The sequence below is a fragment of the Felis catus genome, chromosome E1 (assembly GCF_018350175.1).
Source record: "Felis catus isolate Fca126 chromosome E1, F.catus_Fca126_mat1.0, whole genome shotgun sequence".
Classification (NCBI taxonomy): Eukaryota; Metazoa; Chordata; class Mammalia; order Carnivora; family Felidae; genus Felis; species Felis catus.
The window spans coordinates 27,778,741-27,804,120 of NC_058381.1; the positions used below are offsets into that span (position 1 = coordinate 27,778,741).

A 25,380-nucleotide genomic window follows, 5' to 3' on the forward strand; every position below is an offset into this window, starting at 1 on the left:
CTCTGTTTCTTGTATCCTTTGATGTACAGAAGTTTTAAATTTTGATGTAGTCTAATTTATTTATTTTTTACCTCTGTTGCATGTGCTTTTGGTGTCATATTTAAGAAATAATTTCCAAATCCAATATTGTGGATTTTCCTTTATGTTTTCCTTTATGAAGCTTTTCCTTAATGTTTTCTTATGAGTTACATAGTTTTAGGTCTTATGTTTAGGTCTTTGGTCTACTTTGATTTAAATTTTGCATATGATATAAGCTAAAGGTGTTTGTCTGCTAAGGTTGCCATAACAGAATACCACAGGTTGGCTTACATAACAGAAATTTATTTTCTAATGGTTTTGGAGGCTGAAAGTTTAAGGTCAAGGTATTATCAAGGTTGTTTCTGGTGAAGCCTTTCTCTTTGACTTGGATAAGGCTCCTCCTCACATACTCCTGGTGTCTTTCTCTTCTTGTATAGACAGCAGTTTTGTGGGGTGAGGGTTCTCCCCTTATGACCTCATTTGACCTTCATCACCTCCTTAAAGGCTGTATCTCCAAATACATTTACATTAGGCCTCCAAAAGGAATTTGGGGAGGATGAAGTTCAGTTTGCAAACAGGTCCAAATTCATGTTTTGTATGTAGATATCCAACTTAAGGGGAAACTCATTTTTTAAAATTGGGCTGTTCATTTCTCATGAGAATATGGCATTACATTATACAATTGCATGTGTCTTGATTATTATGTGGCATTGGCCACACGTGGGGGACACGCATACATGTTTGGGTAGGTATAGACTCATAATGTGATTTGCCCAAAATGTGAACCTATCTTCTACAGTGATGCTAGGAAATGATGTTGTATTTATACTTTATTTAGAAATTAGTCTACGTTTTTCATATGATCTTAAAGTCTTTATCAATTAATGAAAACAGTACTTAAAATTTGCGTCCACATGTGATTCTTTAGCTTAATTTATGAAAGCTATGGAATGTATTTTATATTGTTTGCTGAGATATTGTTTAAAATTGATTGACCTGTATCCCAAATGTAGGAATTTGTTGAGGTAATTATGTTTTAGTTTTAATTTATTTAATTTAAAGGGTATTTTCTTTTCATAAAATATAGATGTGAAAATCACCATGAAAAACTTAGTGTATTTTGCTGGACTTGTAAGAAGTGTATCTGCCATCAGTGTGCACTTTGGGGAGGAATGGTGAGTAGAACAAATTTAGCACATTACTTTTAGTTAGAGACTGGAAAGCACTGAAATACTTGTTTGATTTAGATAGAAAATAATATTTTACTCTTGTTTATAAAGTTGAAAATTAAATATGTCTGATTTTAGCAGAAGGTATCATACCACAGACTTCTTTTGTGGGAGATGTTGATGTGGGATGTTTACCTCTTACATAAATATATATTTTAATGGAAAACCTATAAAATTTGGGGCACCTGGGTGACCCAATCAGTTGAGTGTCCGACTTCGGCACGGGTCATGATCTCATGCCTTGTGAGTTCGAGCCCCTGCGTTGGGTTCTGTGCTGACAGCTCAGAGCCTGGAGCCTAGTTCAGATTCTGTCTCCTCCTCTCTCTGCCCCTCCCCCGCTTGCCCCATGTCTGTGTCTGTCTGTCTGTCTGTCTTTCTCTTTCTCTCTCAAATATAAAGAAACATTTAAAAAAATGTATAAAATTTATATTCATTAGCAAATCTTTTATTGTAGGATCAAGGTCTTATCTTTGATTAAAGGTCAGTTGATCTGATGTCCTGGCCACAATTTCCAATTTTGGTTTCTTTAAAATGGAACAATAACTTGGGGCGCCTGGGTGGATCAGTCGGTTGAGCGTCCGACTTCGGCTCAGGTCATGATCTCGCGGTTTGTGAGTTTGAGCCCCGCGTCGGGCTCTGTGCTGACAGCTCAGAGCCTGGAGCCTGCTTCTGATTCTGTGGCCCCCTTTCTCTCTGCCCCACCCCTGCTTGTGCTCTGTCCCTGTCTTTCAAAAATGAATAAACATTAAAGAAAATTAAAAAAAAAAAATGGAACAATAACTTTAGGTATTTGTGAAACAATACGAATGCAAATATCTGGATCTTATAATTTTTTTTCTTTTCCAATCTAATTCAAAAGTAGTTTTTTAAAAAGTATTGTACCTTTTATCAAGTCTAAAACATTCAAGTTAGTTTTCCTGGAAATAGCTTTTATTTCATAGTTGTCTTATTGTCTGATTAATATTTACTTAAAACTGTACTTATGTAATAGGTACAATTAATGTAAATAGGCTTGAAAATTAAAACAATAGGTTATTGGGGCTCTGGGGTGGCTCAGTCAGTTTGGCGACCGACTTCGGCTCAGGTCATGATCTTGCAATTTGTGAGTTCAAGCCCTACGTCAGGCTCTGTGCTGATAGCTCGGAGCCTGGAGCCTGCTTTGGATTCTGTGTCTCCCTCTCTTCCTCGTGCTCGGTGTCTGTCTCTCAAAAATAAATAAACGTTAAAAAAAAAGAAAACGATAGGTTCTTGGTGGGGAGAGTTAGTTATAGTAGGAGTAGAAAGTTGTTAGACAACTAGACATATCTGTCAGCAATGAGAATTGATCACTCTTTGGGCATTAGCATATTTTAGGGAGAGAATGACAGGCAACTTGGTTGAGTAGAGCTCAATATAGAATTTTCTGTTAGGATTTGAATAATGTGTTTCTAATTTGATGAATAGAAAAATTGAATTCTTACAATTTAGTTCTTAAATGCATGGGTTTGGTAAGAAGCAATGGAAACATTCTTTTCTGTACTTTAAGTGGACATGCAAAAATCTACATCTTTTTTATCTTACAGACTACGTTTAGGTGCTTTGGTTGGATAAGACAATGCTAGTGAGGACTTTTCCATTAATAGGTAGTTTCTTACAATATAAATTCAAGTTCTATATATTAAGAGAGTTATAAGTTATAGTACTAAAATTGGACAGAAAATTGGTTTTAGGGGGCACCTGGGTGGCTCAGTTGGTTAAGTGTCCGACTTCGGCTCAAGTCGTGATCTTGCCGTTCATGAGTTTGAGATCTGTATCTGAGCTGTCGGCACAGAGCTCTGACCTGCTTTGAATTCTGGGTCTCCCCCTCTCTATCTGCCTCTCTCCTGCTCGCACTCTGTCCCTCTCTCTAAAAAAATAAACATTAAAAAAAAAGAAAATTGGTTGTTAGCTCTCAAAAATTATTTGAATACAAATGGATTAATGAGTCTTCTGTCTCTACAGTAATTCTTTGTGGAGTAAGGAATGAGTGTATTGCTTTGCTAATAGTGTCCTTTCAGTGTCTTACTAATTAATTCAGTTGTGCTAGAGACTGGCGGTTTAGTGATAATATAGATATCAAACAGTTCTGTATATTTAATCGTCGTAATAGGTATTAGGGATGTTTATGCAGTGCTGATAACTGTGAATAACTTTGGGACCTGACCCTGTAAGACTGAGCTAAGCTCCCAAGGATGAGTAGTAATTAAAAGGTGAAGAGTTTGGGGAGGGAAGATGAAGGAAAATTGTTTTTGAGTAAGGAGTTACTTTCGCAAAGGCCTACTGAAAAGAAGTTTGAGAACTTGAAAAGGCTAGTGCTGATGAAGAAGAAAATGGCAAATAAAGTTGTGTCAGGTGGTTGGAACCATGGTTAAAGATTTTGGTTCTTTTTAATGAGTAAAGATTTCTAGATAAATGTAAACATTTTGCTACAGTTCTTTAAAAAAATTTTTTTTTTAATGTTTATTTTTGAGAGAGAGAGTGCGCAAGCAGGGGAGGGGCAGAGAGAGATGGAGACACAGAATCTGAAGCTCGCTCTAGGTTTTGACTGTCAGCACAGAGCCCGACATAGGGCTTGAACTCATGGACAGTGAGATCATGACCTGCGCCGAAGTTGGATGCTTGACTGACTGAGCCACCCAAGCCACCCCTATGCTACAATCTTTAAGGATTTCCTATATGGGCCAAGTGATTTTAAGGAAGCTCTGGTTGATTTTAACAAAGTAAAGACAGCTACTAACCAGTTTATTAGCATCCATAGAGTGTTAATAAAGAAATGTAAATGAATAAGGTAAAAGGAAATGTTCTAAAATTATTCTTATTACTTCAAATAGCATGGTGGACATACCTTTAAACCTTTGGCAGAAATTTATGAGCAGCATGTTACTAAAGTGAATGAAGAAGTAGCCAAACTTCGTCGGCGTCTCATGGAACTGATCAGCTTAGTTCAAGAAGTGGTAAGACTACTACTGAAAGATCATTATCCCTTTTGTAGTTTATCATATATAATATATATGTTTTTGCAGTACAAATCAATTATATTGAAATTGATACTTGAAAATTTGATAAAGTATATTTATAGTCAGTTTTACCAACTTCAAACAGCTAAGGAATTTGCATCTAAACCCCTGGCCTGTTCCACAGTTGGAGTCAGAGAATTGCCTTATGCAGAATTAAGAGAATCAATGAATGAGTTAAATAAGCCTGTTTCATACAGAGTCAATAATTGACTCCTAAACAGTCAATACTGACTTTTAAAAAGTCATTAAGTCATTCATTCTTTGGACTCCCGGGTTTTGGGAGAGTTTCTGCTACCAATAAATGAACTGTTTCCGATGTCTTGAATTAGAACTCTGGAGAATTGAAAGAGTAATATTTAACACTACTCTTTAGATACCTTATGGGTCAAACAGCTTTGGTAAGCTATTTACCATTTGAAATATTATTTGGGGAAATGTGTTAAGTTTCAAACATTTAAGTACTGAACGTACTCTTGAAATATATTTTGTTTAATGTTGCCAGAAGGCCAGTTGTAACTAGTGAGTTTTACAGACCATTCCTAACTTAAGATATCTTTGTTTTACCCTTTCAGGAATGAAGATTCAAACCATTGTTTATAGTAGTGTTTCTGAGTTGTGTGTATGCTACCTACAAAGTAGTTTTGGAATATAAACAAGTTGAAAGACTTCTCTTTGGACTTCATCTAACTACCTTTCTTTTCTTTTCTCTTGGCAACATTATTTGGTTGTTAAGGAGGGTGTTCTAGGTTGATTTTCTTATTGTTTGTATTTATAATAACAAGTATAGGAAAGATTGCTTTTTTAATTTTGGTAGCATCCTATTATGAAATCTACAATGTACTCTGGAGTCTTTGAAAATTCTATTTTTTTTCCTCTGTTCTGAAAAAAATTAAAAACTATGTAAACTAGAATAGATGTGTTTTCTTTTTATGTGTATTTTTTAGAGACAGAGTGAGAGAGCACGCGCTTACGTTCACGCAAGTTGGGGAGGGGCAGAGAGAGGGACAGAGGATGAAAAGCAGGCTCTGTGCTGACAGCAGAGAGCTTGATGCAGGCCTCAAACTCATGAACTGCGAGATCATGACCTGAGCCGAAGTTGGACACTTAACCAATGGAGCCACCCAGGCGCCCGAAGAATAGATAATGGTTTTTGAGTTTTTATTTGTTCTAGGGTTTTGCATGATGTGAACCTGGTATTAGTATATATTTTTATTTTTGTATAGTGGTTTTCTATCAGAGATATGATTGGGGCTTTGAGTATGTATGTATTTTGTATATGGTACCTGAAGCATTTATTTTTTAAGATTTTATTTTACTTTTAAGTAATCTCTATACCCAGCTGGGGCTCAAACTCACAACCCAGAGATCAAGAGTTTCACACTCCACTGACTGAGCCAGCCAGGCTCCCCAAACAATTTTTTTGTAATTGTCTTACACTGTTAAAATAGCATGTACTTTATTATGTTTTGTTTATTTTTAAGAATATCATTCCTGATTTGGTTCAGTGCACAGTTTTTTAAAACAGTGAGTTTCCTATGATATGTAAACAATTAAAAAGTATTATTGGCTTGGGGCACCTGGGTGGCTCAGTTGGTTGAGCCTCTGATTCTTGATTTTAGCTCAGATCATGATCTCACAGTTCATGTGATCGAGCCTTGTGTCAGTCTCTGCACTGACGGCAAGGGGCCTGCTTTGGATTCTCTCTCCCTCTCTCTCTGTCCCTCTTCTGCTCACGTTATCTCCCCCCCCCCCGCCCCCCAAATAAGTAAACATTTTTTTTCTTCCAGTATGACATTTATTAGGTAATGCTGATATTTTGATACTTTATTAGGTAATGCTGATGTTTTGATCCCTATTTAATATACTCCTTTATTTTTTTATTTTTATGTATTTAATTTTATTTTTTAATTTAAATTCAAGGCAGTTAACATACAGTGTAATAATGATTTTAGGAATAGAATTTAGTGATTCATCACTAAATGTACATGTAATATCCAGTGCTCATCCCAACAAGTGCTCTCAATGCCCATCGCCCATGTAGCCATTCCCCCCACCCAACTCCTTGCCAGCCACCCTCTGTTCTCTGTATTTAAGAGTCTCTTATTGTTTGTCTCCCTCTTTGTTTTTATCTTATTTTTCTTCACTTTCCCTTTTTTGTTTCTTAAATTGCACATGAGTGAAATCATATGGTATTTGTCTTTCTCTGACTTATTTTGCTTAGCATAGTACCCTCCATTTCCACTCATGTTGTTGCAAATGGCAAGATTTCATTCTTTTTCATCATTGAGCAATATTCCATTGTTATATATATGTGTGTATATACACACATACACACACCACATCTTCTTTATCCATCCATCAGTCTGTGGACATTTAGGCTCTTTCCATACTTTGGCTGTTGTTGATAGCGCTGCTATAAACATTGGGGTGCATGTGTCCCTTCAAATCAGCATTTTTTATCCTCTGGATAAATACCTAGTAGTGCAACTCCTGGGTTGTAGGGTAGTTCTATTTTTAGTTTTTTGAGGAACCTCCATACTGTTTTCCAGAGTGGCTGCACCAGTTTGCATTCCCAACAGTGCAAAAGGGTTCCCCTTTCTCCACATCCTCGCCAACATCTTTGTTGCCTGAATTGTTCATTTTAGCCACTCTGACCAGTGTGAGGTGGTATCTCATTGTGGTTATGATTTTTATTTCCCTGATGGTACGTGATGTTGAGCATCTTTTCATGTGTCTGTTAGCCATCTGGATGTTAGCCACTTATTTGCAAAAGTGTCTATTCATGTCTTTTGCCCATTTCTTCAGTAGATTATTTGTTTTTCGGGTATTGAGTTCTTCATGGGTTTTGGATACTCTTTATCAGACGTGTCATTTGCAAATATCTTCTCCCATTTTGTAGGCTGCCTTTTAGTTTTTTTGGTTGTTTCCTTCGCCGTGCAGAAGCTTTTTATCTTGATGAAGTCCCAATAGTTCACTTTTGCTTTTGTTTCCCTTGATTCTAAAGATGTGACTAGTAAGAAGTTGCTATGGCCAATGTCAAAGAGGTTGCTGCCTGCCTTCTCTAGGATTTTAATGGCTTCCTGTCTTATGTTTAGGTCTTTCATCCATTTTTAGTTTATTTTTGTGTATGGTGTAAGAAATTGGTCCAGGTTTATTCTTCTGCATGTTGCTATCCAGTTTTCCCAATACCTTTGCTGAAGAGACTTTTTTCCATTGGATATTCTTTACTACTTTGTCAAAGATTAGTTGGCCATATGTTTATGGGTCCATTTCTGGGTTCTCTATTCTGTTCACTGATCTGTGTGTCTGTTTTTGTGCCAGTACTGTAATGTCTTGATGATTACAGCTTTGTGATATAGCTTGAGGTCTGGAATTGGGATGCCTCCAGCTTTGGTTCTTTTTCTTTTTTTTCTTTTTAATTTTTTTGTTTTAATTTTTTCTTTTTAAGTTTATTAATTTTGAGAGAGAGAGAGCATGAGCAGGGGAGGGGCAGAGAGAGAATCCCAAGCAGGATCCATGCCATCCATGCCCGATGTGGATGTGGGGCTTGAACCCACAAACCGTGAGATCATGTCCTAAGCTGAAATCAGGGGCCAGATGCTTAACCACCTGAGTCACTCAGGCGCCCCTGGTTTTCTTTTTCTACATTACTTTGGCTATTCAGGGTCTTTTCTGGTTCCATACAAATTTTAGAATTATTTGTTCTAGCTCTGTGAATAATGCTGGTATTAATTTGATAGGGATTGCATTGAATATGTAGATTGCTTTGGGTAGTGTCAACATTTTAACAATATTTGTTCTTCCAATCCATGAGCATGGAATGTTTTTCCATTTCTTTGTGTCTTCAATTTCTTTCATAAACTTTCTGTACTTCTTAGTGCATAGATCTTTCATTTTGGTTAGGTTTATTCCTATGTATTTTATGGTTTTGGTGCAATTGTAAATGGGATTGATTCCTTGATTTCTCTTTCTGCTGCTTCATTATTGGTGTATAGAAATGCAGCCGATTTGTGTACATTGATTTTATATCCTGCAACTTTGCTGAATAGAAATGCAGCCGATTTGTGTACATTGATTTTATATCCTGCAACTTTGCTGAATTCATGGGTCAGTTTTAGCGGTTTTTTTGGTAGAGTCTTTTGGGTGTTCCAGTCATGTTGTCTGTGAAGTGTGAGAGTTTGACTTCCTCCTTGCAGATTTGGATGCCTTTTATTTCTTTTTGTTGTTTGATTGCTGAGGCTATCTAACACTATGTTGAATAACACTGGTGAGAGTGGATATCCCTGTTGTGTTCCTGAACTTTGGGGGAAAGGTCTGTTTTTCTCAAGGATGGTATTAATTGTGGGTTTTTCATATATGGCCTTTATGATCTCGAGGTATGTTCATTCTGTCTCTACTTCCTTGAGGATTTTTATCAGGAAAGTATGTTGTATTTTGTCAAAATTAAATGAACATTTTTAAAAAAGTATTATTGGCTTACATAAAAGAGGAAATCAACTGACTTTAAGAATAATTTCAGTGATTGCATTAATGTATGTTTGCTTCTATTTTAAAAATTCTTCAATCAGATTTTTTTTTACTTGTTCACCTTCTAGGAAAGAAATGTAGAAGCTGTACGAAATGCAAAAGATGAGCGTGTTCGGGAAATTAGGAATGCAGTGGAGATGATGATTGCACGATTAGACACACAGCTGAAGAATAAGCTTATAACACTAATGGGTGAGTGGTTTTCTATGCTGTTGGGATATTTGATGCTTTGAACCAATCTAGAAAGAATCAAATAGGCTAGGGAGGAAAAGATTGGTTTCAAAAATAAAAGTTCCAGTTATTAAATGTCCCTTTATCAAATAATATTATACCTAATTAATATAACTCCTGCTAACCTCTTGGGTATGTATGCTTCTAGAAATGGCCTGACTTGGCAAACATGCCTGCCTTTCATCATCTTTTTTTTTCCCCCCAACATGCAAAGTGGTTTCTTCTTTTTCTTTTTTATTTCTACCTTTTTTTAAAGTTTTTTTTTTTTTCCTACTTTTTTAATAGTAATTCTATAATGATAATTCGTTTATTCTTGTGTGTTTCAGCTTCTTAAGACTGTTCCTGTCTGGGCATTGTTTTTTGTTTTCACAGGTTTTTATGTTTAAAGGACATATCTTTTGTTGACATCTGGCCAACTTACTATATTCTTCTTTTTAAGCCACAGTTAAATTTTGCAGGGGGGAATTACTTCAGAAGAGTTGATTGAGTAAAAAATTTACTTTGCTAGATCTTTTATATTCCTTTAGAAGAAACAATAACCTTAATGTCTTTCCAGAGTATAGTATTATGTATTCTTTTATGAATTTAATTGACCTTAATTGCAGTTTGTCTAGAACTATAGTTATGGTTGATTCTGAAATCCCCTTGTCAAAGCTACTACAATATTAGATCGAACCTTTTTCTTTTTTTTTTTTTTTTTTTAAATGTTTACTTATTTTAGAGAGTATGTGCACGAGCAGGGGAGGGGCAGAGGGAGAGGGAGAGAGAAGCCCAAGTAGGCTCCGCACTATTAGTGCAGAGCCCAATGCAGGACTTGTTCCCACAACTGTGAGATCATGACGTGAGCCAGAATCAAGAGTGAGACGCTCAACCGAGTCACCCAGGTACCCCTAAATGGAACCTTTTAAAGTTCTGGTGAAATTTTTTAGGGTAGCTATAGTGAAGTTTCACATAATTGAAATTGATTCTTTGTTATTGACTATGTTCAGTGAAAGTTAATTTTATTCTTAAACCAGTGTTGGTGTTTTGCTGTTTTTAAATAGGTCAGAAGACCTCTTTAACACAAGAAACAGAGCTGTTGGAATCCCTACTTCAGGAGGTAGAGCACCAGGTGATGAAATAATAAATGAAATTTAATAAAATCTGTCCACAGGCTTTAAAAATTATTTATTATGGCTTTAGTTTGCATTTGTCTTATAACTAATGTTGTTAAGCATCCTTTTGTGAACTTACTTGCCATCCCTTTATCTTCTTTATTGAAGTGTCTTTTGAGGTCATAGCTAAGAAATTTTTACCTAATGCAACATTGCAAAAAGTTTTTCTTAACGTTTTCTTGCAGAGGTTTTGTAGTTTTTGGTTTTATATTTAGTTTTATGGTTGTCTTTGAATTTTATGTTATTATTATTATTTTTAATGTTTATTTATTTATTTTGAGAGAAAGGCAGGGACTCCCTGAGAGGAAGAGAGGGAATCCCAAGTAGGCTCCACACTGTCAGTGCAGAGCCCGACATGGGTCTCGATCTCATGAACCATGAGATTATCACCGGAACTGAAACCAAGAGTTGGACGCTTAACCAACTGAGCCATCCAGGCACGCTATTGTGTTTTTTTAATGTGAGGTGTGGATCCAATGTAGTTTTTTGTTTTTGTTATTTGTTTATGGCTGTTTTTTCTAGCACCATTTGTTGAAGACCAGCCTTTCTGCACTGAATTGTCCTTGTATCTTTTTAAAAAACTAGTTGTCCATATATACATTGGTCTATTTTTAGACTCTGTTTTGTTCCACTGATTTATTTTTATGCCAATACCACACTATTTTTCATTACTGTAGCTTTATTATTTTTTTATTTTTTTGTCATTCTATGGCCAAATCTGGTCACCAGGGTTGTTTTATTTGACTCATGCTAACACATATATTTTTAAAACAGACATTTTTTTTTTAATTTTTTTTTTTCAACGTTTTTTATTTATTTTTGGGACAGAGAGAGACAGAGCATGAACGGGGGAGGGGCAGAGAGAGAGGGAGACACAGAATCGGAAACAGGCTCCAGGCTCTGAGCCATCAGCCCAGAGCCTGACGCGGGGCTCGAACTCACGGACCGCGAGATCGTGACCTGGCTGAAGTCGGACGCTTAACCGACTGCGCCACCCAGGCGCCCTGTAGAATATTTCTTATAATGAAAAATTTAAAACTAATTTAAATGTCCAAATCAATAGAAATATTAGATAAATTATTGTAGATTCAGACAATGTAACACCAAGAACTCCCAGGAAAAAATAAAGACATTAAAAAATTTATGTAACATATTATTAGATGAAAAGTATGTGTGCACCTAATGATCTTATTTAACATTTTGTTTTAATGTTTATGTATTTTTGAGAGAGAGAGAGAGAGAGAGAGAGAGAGAGAGAGAGAGAGAGAGAGACTGCGCGGGGGAGGGGCAGAGAGAGAGGAAGGCACAGAATCTGAAGCAGGCTCCAGGCTCTGAGCTGTTAGCACAGAGCCCGATGTGGGGCTCAAACTCACGAACTATGAGATCATGGCCTGAGCTGAAGTTGGATGCTTAACGGACTGAGCCACCGAGGTACCCCTATAATGATCTTATTTTAAAAGAATTATATGTGGGAGAAATCCCGGAAAGTATACACAAACTATTAATAGCAATCTTCTCTGGTGGGATTATTTTATACATTTCTCTGTTCAGTTTTTAACTAGAGTATATTTCTTCTGTAAACTTTGCTCACCTGGGGAAAAAAAAAGCTATATAGATATTTTATGTTTCCTTTAGTATCTGCTTTCTCCTTATTTCTTTCTAGGAAACTAGTATCTTGGGCTATCTGAAGAAGAGATTTTTTTATTTTCTCTAATTCCCCCTCCATCCAAGGACCCCATGCACTTAACACATTTACAGTCGAGAAAATAAATGGGAAGAGGCTGTCTCCAGTCCTATATGCTCAATCTTTACTTAGGCTTAAGAAGAATACAGTTTAGTAGTGTGTACTTCAGAGACCAGGACAGTGCATGTGTGCAGCCATGGGCAAACTGCTTAATTCAGTTTCCCTCTCCATAAACCAGTCACAATAATATCCAATTATTAGAATGGCTATAGGGATTGAATGAGAATATAAATGCCTGGCATATGGTAATTACTTGCTAAGTAGTTATCACTATTTTTTTTTTAATTTTTAATTTTATTTATTTTTTAAAAAATTTACATCCAAATTAGTTCAACCATGATTTCAGGAGTAGATTCCTTAGTGCCCCTTACCCATTTAGCCCATCCCCCTTCCCACAACCCCTCCTGTAACCCTGTTTGTTCTCCATATTTATGAGTCTCTTATGTTTTGTCCCTCTCCCTGTTTTTATATTATTTTTGTTTCCCTTCCCTTATGTTCATCTGTTTTGTCTCTTAAAGTCCTCATATGAGTGAAGTCATATAATACTTGTCTTTCTCTGACTAATTTCACTTAGCATAATACCCTCCAGTTCATCCATGAAGCTGCAGATGGCAAGACTTCATTCTTTTTGATTGTCGAGTAATACTCCATTGTATATGTATATATACACCACATCTTCATCCATCCATCGATGGACATTAGGGCTCTTTCCATACTTTGGCTCTTGTTGATAGTGCTGCTATAAACATTGGGGTGCATGTGTCCCTTGGAAACAGCATACCTGTATCCCTTGGATAAATACCTACTAGTGCAATTGCTGGGTTGTAGGGTAGTTCTATTTTTAGTTTTTTGAGGAATCTCCATACTGTTTTCCACAGTGGCTGCACCAGCTTGCATTCCCATCATTACTGCAGCTTTATAATAAAAGTGTTAACTCTCCAACTTCACTCTTCTCTTTTTTAGAGTTGTTTTAGCTATTCCAGGTCCTTTGCATTTCTATATGAATTTTAGCATCAGCTTATTAATTTCTTTTTTTATTATTATTTATTTATTTATTTTGAGAGAGAATGCATTATGTTTATTATTTATTTTTAGAGAAAAAGAGAGCCCGCATGTGTGAGCCGGGGAGAGGCAGGGAGAGAGGGACGGAGAGAATCCCAATCCCAATCTGTGACAACAGTGGGAAGTCTAACTCAGGGCTTGATCCTGAGAACCATGAGATCACATCCTGAGCCGAGATCAAGAGTCAGATGTTCAACCAGCTGAGCCACCCAGGTGCCCCATCAGCTTGTTAACTTCTACCACAAAGAGTTTTGGGGTTTTATTTAAATTGTGTTGGATCTATAAATTAGTTTAGGTAGATGTGACATCTTAATATTGAATCTTTGTTCGTGAAGACTCTTTATTTAGGTCTTTTATAATTTCTCTCAGCAGTGTTTTGTAGTTTTCAGGATAGAAGTTTTTCACATCTTATGTCTGATTTATTCAGTATTTCAGAATTCTTAATGTTATAGTAAATAGTGTCTTTAAAAATTGTTCATTTCTGATTTTTTGTGCTTATACAGTTGGTTTTTGTATATTAGTCTTTTTTTTTTTTTTTAACGTTTATTCATTTTTGAGAGACAGAGGGAGACACATTGTGAGTGGGGGAGGAGCAGAGAGAGAGGGAAACACAGAATCGGAAGCAGGTTCCAGGCTCTGAGCTGTCAGCACTGAACCTGATGAGGGGCTGGAACTCACGAACCCTGAGATCATGACCTGAGCTGAAGTCGGCTGCTCAACTGACTGAGCCACTCAGTCGCCCCTGTATATTGGTCTTGTATGCTTCCATCTTGCTAGATTTAGTTTAGTTCTAGTAACTGTTTTGTAGATTTCTGGGTTTGCCTGCAGATAATCATGTTATCTCTGAATACACACAATTTTCTTTTTGATCTGCTTTTTATGTAGTTCCTGTCAGGATTTTACTGACCAGAACTTCTAGTATAATGTTGATTTAAGTATGATGTTAGCTGGATGTTTAATGTAGATATTCTTTATCAGGTTTTGGAATTCTGTTCCTATTTGATGAGAATTTTCATTAGGAATGAATGTGGGATTTTGTCAAATTCTTTTTCTACATGTATCAAGGTTATATGGTTTTCCTTTTTCTTAATATGGATTATTACTATTTTTAGTATTAAATGAACTTTGTACTTCTGGGTTAAAAACCTTGGTTTGGTCAATGTACCGTCCTTTTAATGAATTATTGGATTTGATTAGAAAAGATTTTGTGTATAATTTTTGCATTTTTATGCCTCAGAGATATTAGATGATAGTTTTCTTTTCTCAGAGTATCTTGTCTGGTATTGTTATTAGAGTAATGATGGTCTCAAAGAATTTTAAAGTATGCCCTCTTCAGTTTTCTGGAATAAGTTCTGTAGAGTCGGTGTTCCTTTAGAAGTTTGATAGAATTCACCAGTGAAGACATTTGGGCCTTGTTTTCTTTTTTTTATTGGGTTCGTCTCCCCACACCCACTTCCCGCCAACCCTCCCCGCTCACTCCTCCCACCACCACCCCCGGGCCTTCTTTGTGGAGTGGTTTTCAACTACAAATTCAATTCCTTTAATAGACATAGAGCAGTTTATATTACTTATTTCTTGAGTAGGCTTTGGTGGTTTCGGTCTTTAAGGAATTATTTCATTTGAATTTGCCAGATTTATTGGCACATAGTTCTTAATATTCACTTATCCTTTTTTTTTTTTTTTAATTTGTTTTTATTTTAGAGCTCATGAGCCGGAGAGAGGGCTAGAGGTAGAGAGAGAATCTTATGCAGACCCCATGCTCAGCATGGATAGAGCGTGACATGGGGCTCTATCCCTCGACCCTGAGATCATGACCTGAGCAGAAATCAAGAGTCGGCTATCCACCTGACAGAGCCACCCAGGCACCCCCTCTTGTTATCCTTTTAAATTTGTAGAATGCAGTGATATTACCTCTTCTTTTTCCTGGTATTGGTAGTTTGTGTCTTTTTTGCCTGATCAGTTTGGCTAGAAGATATCTATTTTTCCTGATGTTTTCAAAGAACCTGGCTTTTTGTTTTTCTCTGTTTTTGTTTTCTATTTCCTTGATTTTTGTTTTGATCTAATTGTTTTCTTTCTTTTGCTTAGTTTGAGTTTATTTTGCTCTTTTTCTGAAATCTTAAGATGGAACCTGGGGTTAGTAATCTGAGACATTTCTGTTCAAAATATTTTCTTCCTTTGTGAGTTATTCTTTGAGCCATATTACTTAGTTTCCAAATGTTTGGTTTTTTTCTGATTGCAGTGTCTTGAGATCAGGTTGGTTGGTGATGTTGTTCAAGTCTACTATATTGTAGATTTTCTTTCTACCTGTTTGATTATTGAGAGAGGGTTGTTGACATTTTCAGCAATAATTGTGTGTTTATTTGTCTTTTCTTCTGGCAGTGCAATCGGTTTTTGCTTCATGTATTTTGGTTTTTTTTGTTTTTTTTTTTTGTTTTTTTTCAACGTTTATTTATTTTTGGGACAGAGAGAGACAGAGCATGAACGGGGGAGGGGCAGAGAGAGAGGGAGACACAGAATCGGAAACAGGCTCCAGGCTCCGAGCCATCAGCCCAGAGCCTGTCGCGGGGCTCGAACTCCCGGACCGCGAGATCGTGACCTGGCTGAAGCCGGACGCTTAACCGACTGCGCCACCCAGGCGCCCCTGCTTCATGTATTTTGAAGCCATACTATTAAGGTCCTAAATGTCTAGGATTGTTACATCCTCTTAATTGTTTCCAACATCACTATGAAATGCCTTTTTTTTTTTTTTTAGTTTATTTATTTGAAAGAGAGAGAGAGGGAGAGAGAAAGGGAATCTAGGCAGGCTCTGCACTATCAGCCCAGAGCCGGACATGGGCTTGATCTCATGAACCATGAGATCATGACCTGAACCTAAATCAAGGGTCAGATGCTTAACTGACTGAGCCACCCTGAAGGCATCCCTGAAATGACTTTATCATAAATTTTTTGCTTTGAAATCTATTTAAGAAAGCCACATCATCTTCCTTTTAACTCATGTTACCATGACATATCTTATTCTGTCTTTTTATTTTTAATATATTTGTTTTTAAATATTTAAAGTCTGTGTCTTAAAGGCTGCATGCAGTTGGGTCTAATGTTTTAATCTGATTGAACAATCTTCGACTTTTTTTTTTTTTTTTTTTAAGTAGGCTCAGGCTCCATGCTCAGCATGAAGCTCAATGCAGGGCTTGAATTGAGTAATTGTTTCTGGATTTTGAGTATTATTGTCAGTGAATGACACTAATATCAGTAATAAAAAAATAAATGTAAAGGATTAATTTGAATTAAAAAAATCACACAATGATCTACTTAATAAGAGATAGATCTAGAGAATGGTGAGGAATTTAAAATGGGGAAAAAAACATTACTAGTGTAAAAAGGACTACTGACAAAGAGGGAACTGTCTACCTTAAGAATAAGAAGAGGGGCACCTGAATGGCTCAGTTGGTTAAGCATCCGACTTCAGCTCAGGTCATGATCTCATGGTTTATGGGTTTGAGCCACACATCAGGCTTTGTGCTGACAGTTCAGTTCCTGGAGTCTGCTTTGGATTCTGTGTCTCCCTCTCTCTCTGCCCTTCCCCCACTTATGCTCTCTCTGTCTCAAAAATAAATAAAACCTAAAAAAATTTTTAAAAAGAGTATGAAGATAGGACAGTTATGATTTTGTATTCTAGGATAAACTCAGAATGTAGAAAACAGAGAATTAAATGATTTTGATAAAATCACTATAGTGAGTTTTTAAATACTTAATAAACTGATAGCACCAACTAAAAGAAGTTTGTAAGAATACAGGGTATTTGAAAAAAAAAAATTAAGATGCTTTATCTAAAAGGTATGTGGAAAAAAAATAAAAGATATATAGGGAGCCCTGCATCCCCAAATGAAGAATACATGCTCTGTTTCAGTTCATATGAAACTGCTCCAGGGTGCCTGGGTGGCTCAGTTTAATTGTCTGACTCTTGATTTCAGCTCAGGTCATGATCTCACAGTTCATGGGATCGAGCCCCTCATTGGGCTCTGCACTGACAGCACAGAGCCTGCTTGGGATTCTCTCTCTCCCTGTCTCCGCTCTCCCCCCCCCCCCCCATGTGCATGTGCTCTCTCTCTTTCTCTCTCTGTCTCTCAAAATAAGTAAATAAACATTTTTTAAAAATCCATAAAAAGGAGTTTACAAAATTATTTGCAAACCCACTATTAAAAAAAATCATTTTGCAGTGCCTGGGTGGCTTGTCTGTCCAACTCCTGATTTTGGCCAAGGTCATGATCTCACAATTTTGTGGGTTCAAGCCCCACATCGGGCTCTGCAGTGACAGTATGGAGCCTCCTTGGGATTGTGTCTCTCTCTCTGCCGGTTTCTGTCTCTCTCAAAATAAATAAACAAACTTAAGAAAAAAAAGTTTCAATACCTAGCCAAGTACTAAGTTATATAGAAGTCTGAAGAAATTTCAGAAACTTATGTAAAGAACATGTTCTATGACCACAGTATAGTTAAGGTAGACATCAAAAACCAATATTATTTTAAATATCATATGTATTCAAATATACATTGAAATATGTTAAATATCTACATTGTTCTTCAGCTTAAGAGGAATTGCAATTGAAATGATAAATTATTGGGGTGCCTGGGTGGCTCAGTCAATTGAGTCTGACTTTGGCTCAGGTCATGACCTCATGGTTTATGAGTTTAAGCCCCACATCGCTCTCTCTGCTGTCAGCACAGAGCCGGCTTCAGATCCTCTGTCCCCTTCTACCCTCTACCCCACCCCTGCATGTGGGCTCGCTTGCTCTCTCTCAAATAAACATTTAAGAAAATTTCTAAGAAAATAAAAAAATGATAAATTATTAAAATACCAGACTTCGCTAATGGATATTTAGAAGAAGACATAGTCTAAAGTGCGATTTAAGAAAATTATGAATGAATGAGTTGTGTTCAACTAAAGAGGCTAATAAAGGAACAATAGTGTAGAAGCATAAAATGGAAAGAAATCATGAAGATAGTGATGTAATTCACAAAAAAGAGAGCCATGAAATAGTTGGGAGTATCAGCATACCCAATATTGGATCTTTGAAAAGCTGCATTAAGTAGAAGATAATTCTAGCACGGTTATCAAGAAAATTGAAGGAAGTGTTCAATGTTGTATTGGGAAGAAGAATTGGGATATAACTACAGATGCAGTAGAAATTTAAATAATAATCATTTTTAAAAGTAAATATTTATACCAGTGTTCTGTGTGCTTTACAAATATGAGCAACATTATTGAGGTAGAATCTACATGACGAGGATAATTTTTAGGAAATTGTAATTGTCTAGAGTCACTTAAGAAAGTATATAACTTAAACAAGAAACATTAAGTAAATTATATTGTTGATAAGTCTCCTTCTAAAGACATCAAATTCAGACTAATGGAAAATTTTTACCAAATTTTTAAATGTCTTTTGCCTATCAAGTAATTTTTTCTTAGAGAATACCAAAGTACTAGATCTCATTCAAGACTGTATATAACACTAATATTAATAACCAGTTGTCATAAGAACAATGTAAGAAAATTAAAGCTCAATATTTTATTTTTAAAGTTTATTTACTTGAGAGAGAGAACATGGGGGAGGGATAGAGAGGGAGAGAGAGAAACCCAAGCTGGCTTGGTGCTGTCAGCGCAGAGCTTGAGGCAGGGCTCGAACTCATGAACTGTGAGATCATGACCTGAGCTGAAGTCAGATGCTTAACTGACTGAGCCACTCAGGCACCCCAAAGCTCAATTTTATTTTAACATAAATGCCAAAATCTTAAGTATATACTGGCAGTTAAAAATCAGTAGGATATGTACAAAAACAAATGAGCGCAAGACCAGTGGGATGGCTCAGTGGAGTATGCGACAGTTGATCTCAGGATTTTGAGTTCAAGTCCCAGGTTGGATGTAGAGATTACTAAAAAATAAAATCATAATTAAGAACGAAAAAGCCAGGTCAAGTAGGGTTACTCAAAGGAATGAAAGGAATGTTTCACTATCAGAAAAATCTTCTTGATTATAACTCAAGAGATTACAGAGCAAAACTATATGAACATTTAAATAAAAATGAACAGGATAATATTAATTTTTAAAGTAACATTATTATATTTGATCTTCATTCATGGCTAAATTACTTAGCAAACTAAGACTAAAAAGGAACAAGTTTGAGCCCTGCATCAGGCTCTGTCCTGACAGCTTGGAGTCTGGAGACTGCTTCGAATTCTGTGTCTCCCTCTCTCTCTGCCTGTCCCCACTCGCTCTCTGTGTCTCTCTCAAAAATAAATAAACATTAAAAAAATAAAAGGGAACTACATTAACTTTATTTTATTCTTTTAATCTTTATTTTTGAGAGAGAGAGAGAGCTCAAGCAGGGGAGGAACAGAGTGAGAGAGAGACATGGAATCTAAAACAGGCTCCAGGCTCCGAGCTGTCAGCACAGAGCCTGATGCGGGGCTTGAACCCATGAACCGCGAATTCATGACCTGACCTGAAATCGGACACTTAACCAACTGAGCTACCCAGGCACCTATACATTTAACTTTATTTATTTTTTTTTTTATTAAAAAAAAATTTTTTTTTAACGTTTATTTATTTTTGGGACAGAGAGAGACAGAGCATGAACTGGGGAGGGGCAGAGACAGAGGGAGACACAGAATCAGAAGCAGGCTCCAGGCTCTGAGCCATCAGCCCAGAGCCTGACGCGGGGCTCGAACTCACGGACCGTGAGATCGTGACCTGAGCTGAAGTCGGACGCTTAACCGACTGAGCCACCCAGGCGCCCCCATTTAACTTTATTTTATAGGAAACAGTCTAAATGGTAAAAATTGTGAAGCTCTGATAAAGAATCCAGAGTTGCTTCATATTGTCGTTTCACTTCTGAGTGTGCTACTCCTGTGTATTAAATTAAAACAGTAAATATGGTACAACTATATATATATATATATATATATATAAATTAAAAATTTTTTTTCTAATGTTTACTTTTGAGAGAGAGAGTGTGAGCAGGGTTGGGGCAGAGAGAGAGGGAGACACAGACTCTGAAGCAGGCTTAACTCATTTGTTCATAATGAGCCACCCAGGGGCCTCAAGACAATAAATGTGGTAGAAATATATTAAAAGGAAGATATAAAATTGGTTATTTGTAGAGGATATGGTTATCTACGTAGAAAGTATGTAACTTACACCTTTTTAGTGAGCTTATCTTGGTTACTGGATATGTAATCAAGACAGAAATCAAATATCGGAAATAATCGGCTAGAAAACTTAATTGAAAATAATCCTGTTTGGGGCGACTGGGTGACTTAGTCGATTAAGCAACTGACTGGTTCAGGTCATGATCTCGCAGTTCATGAGTTCAAGCCCCACGTCAGGCTCTGTGCTAACAGCTCAGAAAATAATCCTGTTCATAATATAACAAAAACTAAGGATTTTGAGTAAATCTAATAAAAAGTGTTGGAGACCTTTGTAAACACTAGAGTTGAATGAAGAAACATCCTGTATCTCATTGATTCTCAGATGTATATTATGCTATTTTGATATGGGATATGTCTTGGGCTCCTGGGTGGCCCAGTCAGGTTAAGTGTCCAACTTTGGCTCAAGTCATGATCTTGTGGTTCGTGGGTTTAAGCCTGGCATGGGGCTTTGTGCTGACAGCTCAGAGCCTGGAGCCTGCTTCAGATTTCTGTGTGTCTCTCTTTCTCTTTGCCTCTCCCCCACTTGCGTGTTTGCGCTCTCTCTTCATCTCTCTCTCTCTCAAAAATAAACATTAAAAAAAATTAAATTTGAAATGGGATGTGTCTTAACAGTTAATACAGCCATAATTTAGTGAAGATTTTTTTTCATACTAGCACATAAAATAGTTAATGTTTAATAATTTATAGCCTACTACATTTTATGGAATATGGTGTATTTATGTAGGGGAAAATTCAGTGTTATAAAGGTGCTATTGATACCGTTCTACAAGTGCAATTCAGCCTTTATTTCAACATATGTTTTCTAAGAATTTGGTAAAATTCCAATATTAATGTGAAAGAGCAAGGGGCCCCATATAGCCAGCATAGTCTTAGATTAAAAAAATAAGTTAAAATTCCTGTCATGTATCAAGACATAATGTGAAAACATAGTAATTATGACACAAGTTTCAGCACAAGGACAGTTCGAGAAGATAACAGAATATAAAGCCCAGAAACAGAACCCCAGGTATGCGTGGAGACTTGATACATTACATGACAGAAATGGAGAAGGATGGGCCTTTCAACAAATATTGGCATTTGTACATGTGGGAAATAAAATTTGATCTTCATTTGATACACAAGACTTAGTTCCAGGTGGACTAAAGACCTAAACATCAGTAGCAAAATTTGATTATTTTTAGAGGAGTTTAGAGGAGAATACCTTTGATGTGGGATAGAGGAAGATTTCTTAAGGTACAGTAGGTACAAAATAGAAAGATTTGAATGCATTAAAATTCAAACTTTAAAAAAGAAATTCAACAACTTGGATGACAGGCCATAGACTTGGAAAAGATACTTGTTACTCCTAACCTGAACAGGAATTGCTATCCAGAATTTATAAAGAAATACAGTTTAAATCTAAATAACTAAAGCAATCTCAAAAAGTAGGCAAGGCAGATGAACAGATAGTTTACAGAAGTGTACAGAGACCAGTAAATGTGAAGTTTCATTGCTAGTCTGGTAAATATAAACTAAAACCACAACAAAATGCCATTTTACACCCATTAGTTGGCAGAAATTAATAGGTAAAAATGTAAATGTTGACAATATACAGCAGAGGGAACTTGTGTAGTACTGATGTAAACTATGTTGGAGAGGAGTTTGCTAATACCTGCTAAAGTTGTCGTATGTTTCAACCAGTAATTCAAATCCTAGAGAAACTTGCATATGTGTACAAGGAACTGCACAAGGGTCTTCTCTCCAGAGTTTTAATAATGAAGAATGGGAATCAACCTGAATGTTCATTGACAGAGAAAAATAACATATTATATTCATGCAATGATATTCTTTAAAACTGCTGAAATGAGTAGATCTGTAGATACCAATAAACAAATCTCAGAAGCAATGTTAAGTGAAAAATGTAGGCTACATGGTGATGTAGCTTGGTCGTATTTATGTAAAGTCTAAAAACATTCAGAACATTGCTGAACACGTAATACATGTGATATAAACTTGAGTGATTTACCTTTGGAGGAAATGGGGTCAATGCCTATGACACTCATCATAGGCATTAAATATTTATTTATTTATAATTTTTTTGAGTTTATTTTGAGAGCAAGAACATGTGAGTGAGAATGGGGCAGGTGCAGAGAGCAAGGGAGAGAGAAAATCCGTAGTAGGCTCCTTGCTGCTAGCGCAGAGCCCCGTGTGGGGCTCCATCCCCTGAACCATGAGATTATGACCTGAGCCAAAAGCAAGTGTCAGATGCTCAACTGACTGAGCCATCCAGGCTCCCCACATTCAATAAATATTTTATAAAAGCTGTAGGTTTTGATATTTGTCGTATGATACCAGTCATATCGTATCATTCTTCACGAGTTATAAGCAACTGTCATTTAAAAAATATAAACCTAACTGTAGTGAGTATTATGAATATCATCTGTATGGCATTTGATAGTGTATTGCTTTGCTAGGGCATCCCTAACAAAATAACACAGACTAGGAGGCTTAAACAATAGAAATTTATTTTCTTATAGTTCTGGTGACTGGGAGTTTTAAGATCAAAGTGTCAGAAGTTTTGTTTTCCCCTGAGGTGTCTCTTGTAGACACTGCTTTCTCTTTGTATCCTCTAAAGACCTTATTTCCAAATATAGTTAACATTCTGAGTTACTTACTAGGGGTTAGGACCAACAGGAATTTGGTGGAGGCACTGTTTAGCCTGTAACAGTTTATAAAGCTGTCTCACATATGGCTTCATACTTGTTACAACAGTCCTAGTGAAGTAGGCAGTGGTAGATATGATTCCAGTTTTACAGATAAACAGACTCTGAAAGTCATATGATTAGTGTGTGGCAGAATTAGGACTTCAAATTGATTGTCTGGAGTAGAAAGTCTTTTAACTATTATGCTTATTTTACTGGAGTTGAATTTCTCAGTTTTTAACCTTTGGCACTACATAATGTAGTGTTTTCCAAATTGATAGAAGTTGAGACTTCTCTGGGTCTGTTACATCCTAACATTTCTCTCTCTCGGAATGCAGTTTGAGAAATCCTTGTTTGATGGCTATTGACCTATAGAGTTTTGTTCATTAGTATATATAATAACTTCTCTATGCTAGTATATATAATAACTTCTCTATACTATTCTCATTAGTATATATAGTAACTTCTCTATATAACATAAATGTATGTTTGCTTATAGTTGGATTTATGCTAACATGCAAGGTGAGAAAAATGCATTAAAATCAAATACATTTCTTGGGGCGCCTGGATGGCTCAGTCGGTTAAGTGTCTGACTTCAGCTCAGGTCATGATCTCGTGGTCTGTGAGTTCGAGCCCTGCGCCGGGCTCTGTGCTGACAGCTCAGAGCCTGAAGCCTGCTTCAGATTCTGTGTCGCCCCCTCTGTCTGCCCCTCCCATGCTCATGTTCTGTCTGTCTCTGTCTCTCAATAATAAATAAATGCTAAAAAAAAAAAAAAAAAATCAAATACATTTCCTCAGTGACTTTACTGTTAGAATGGAAATAACTTAGATCCTTTGTAGATTCTTAACTCTCAAAACCACTTTGAAAGATTTTTATCTCATTTTTTTTTTCTAGAATATGACCAAAATAATTCCTATTTTTATTCTTCATTGAGGATTTTGTGATGCCATGAATATTACTTTTGTTTATTTGATTGTTTTCCTCACACAGCTGCGGTCTTGTAGTAAGAGTGAGTTGATATCTAAGAGCTCAGAGATCCTCATGATGTTTCAGCAAGTTCATCGGAAGCCCATGGCGTCCTTTGTTACCACTCCTGTTCCACCAGACTTTACCAGGTGCGGCATAGTTTTTTAACTTGATTTTCATTTAACGTTTATGTGCATATGCACATACTTGTTTCAAAAGAATGTTAGTTTTCTTAATTAACTCTATGTTTTTTAAGGTGTTATTTATAATGATGTGGTTTAGTAAACTTTATATACATGTAAATCTGGTTAAAAATTCTGGTGGAGTTACACTTTTGACTGTAAAGAGATGATCTTGAATTAGGAGTTAGTTTCTTCCTGGAGTATCACCTTCTGTAGAAAAAGTAACTGATCAAAAAAAAAAAAAAAGTAACATCCCAATTTAATCACTATCTGTTCATTTTTTTAAATTGATATATAATTGACATGTAACATATTAGTTCCAAGTGTACAACATAATGATTTGACCTTTTCAAGTATTGCAGAACGATCACAGTAAGTCTAGTTAACATCTGTCACCATAAACAGTTAAAAAACTTTTCTTATAATGAGAACTTTTAAGATCTGTTTTCTTAGCAACTTTAAAATTTGCAGTACAGTTTTGACTATAGTTACCATGCTATCTAGTATATCTCCATGACTTACTTTATAACTAGAAGTGTATACCTTCTGACCCTTTTTTTTTTTTTTTTTTTTTGGTATGTGTCTTTCTCTGACTTATGTAGCATAATGCCCTCAAGGTCCATCCATGATGCAGTATGGTCATTCTTTTATTTACCTTTTGAATTTAATTTATATCTCATTTAATTTATATCTCATTGTTTACATATATGTTGCCAGAAAGAAAACTCAGAATATGGATGAAATGCCAGAAGATTCTGAAGGTGACATGATGTTACCTCCAGATCCTAAAAGGTGGTGGGAGGAAACAGCTGGTTGTGTTCTATGCATCTTTTAGTTTTTGTCTTGGGCAGTCTTAGAATCCTTTTGAACCAGCATATTCTTTCAAGCATGTTTGCACTGTGGTATTAGACCAGTGGTTCTTGGCATTAGTTGTATGTTAGACTCAGTTGGGATTCTATTGAAAATTACCAATGCTGGTTCATACCTCAGGTCATTTGAAATAAAATCTCTGCAGATAGATTAGTCTGCTTGAACAGCCATAACAAAATAACACAGATTGGGTGGTTTCTACTACAGAAGTTTATTCTCTTATAGTTCTGGATGCAAGAAGTATGAGATCAAGGTGCTAGGAAATCTCATTTCTGATGAGGCTTCTTGCTTGCTTACAGACAGCCTTCTCCCTGTGTCCTCACAACACCTTTTCTCTCAAGCACAGAGATCAGTGTCTGGTATCTTTTTCTCTTCTAAGGACATGAGCTTTATTGAGTTAGGGTCCTTCCCACCCTTATGACCTCAGGTAATCTTAATTACCTCCTTTTAGTTTTTATCTTGGGTAGTCTTAGAATT

The 25,380-nt window shown here is 36.3% G+C and overlaps 1 protein-coding gene across 5 annotated transcripts in view; it reads left to right on the top strand.

Annotated features, from left to right (window-relative positions):
- TRIM37 (tripartite motif containing 37) overlaps positions 1-25,380 on the top strand; it is a 147,329-nt gene that overhangs the window by 18,199 nt on the left and 103,750 nt on the right. For all 5 annotated transcript variants that reach the window (XM_011289105.4, XM_011289104.4, XM_045044727.1 and 2 more), the window contains exons 5-9: positions 1,106-1,193; positions 4,097-4,219; positions 8,878-9,001; positions 10,084-10,151; positions 23,876-24,000. In XM_011289105.4, coding sequence (XP_011287407.1) covers positions 1,106-1,193; positions 4,097-4,219; positions 8,878-9,001; positions 10,084-10,151; positions 23,876-24,000 — 528 coding nt within the window. The remainder of the gene's footprint in view (positions 1-1,105; positions 1,194-4,096; positions 4,220-8,877; positions 9,002-10,083; positions 10,152-23,875; positions 24,001-25,380) is intronic.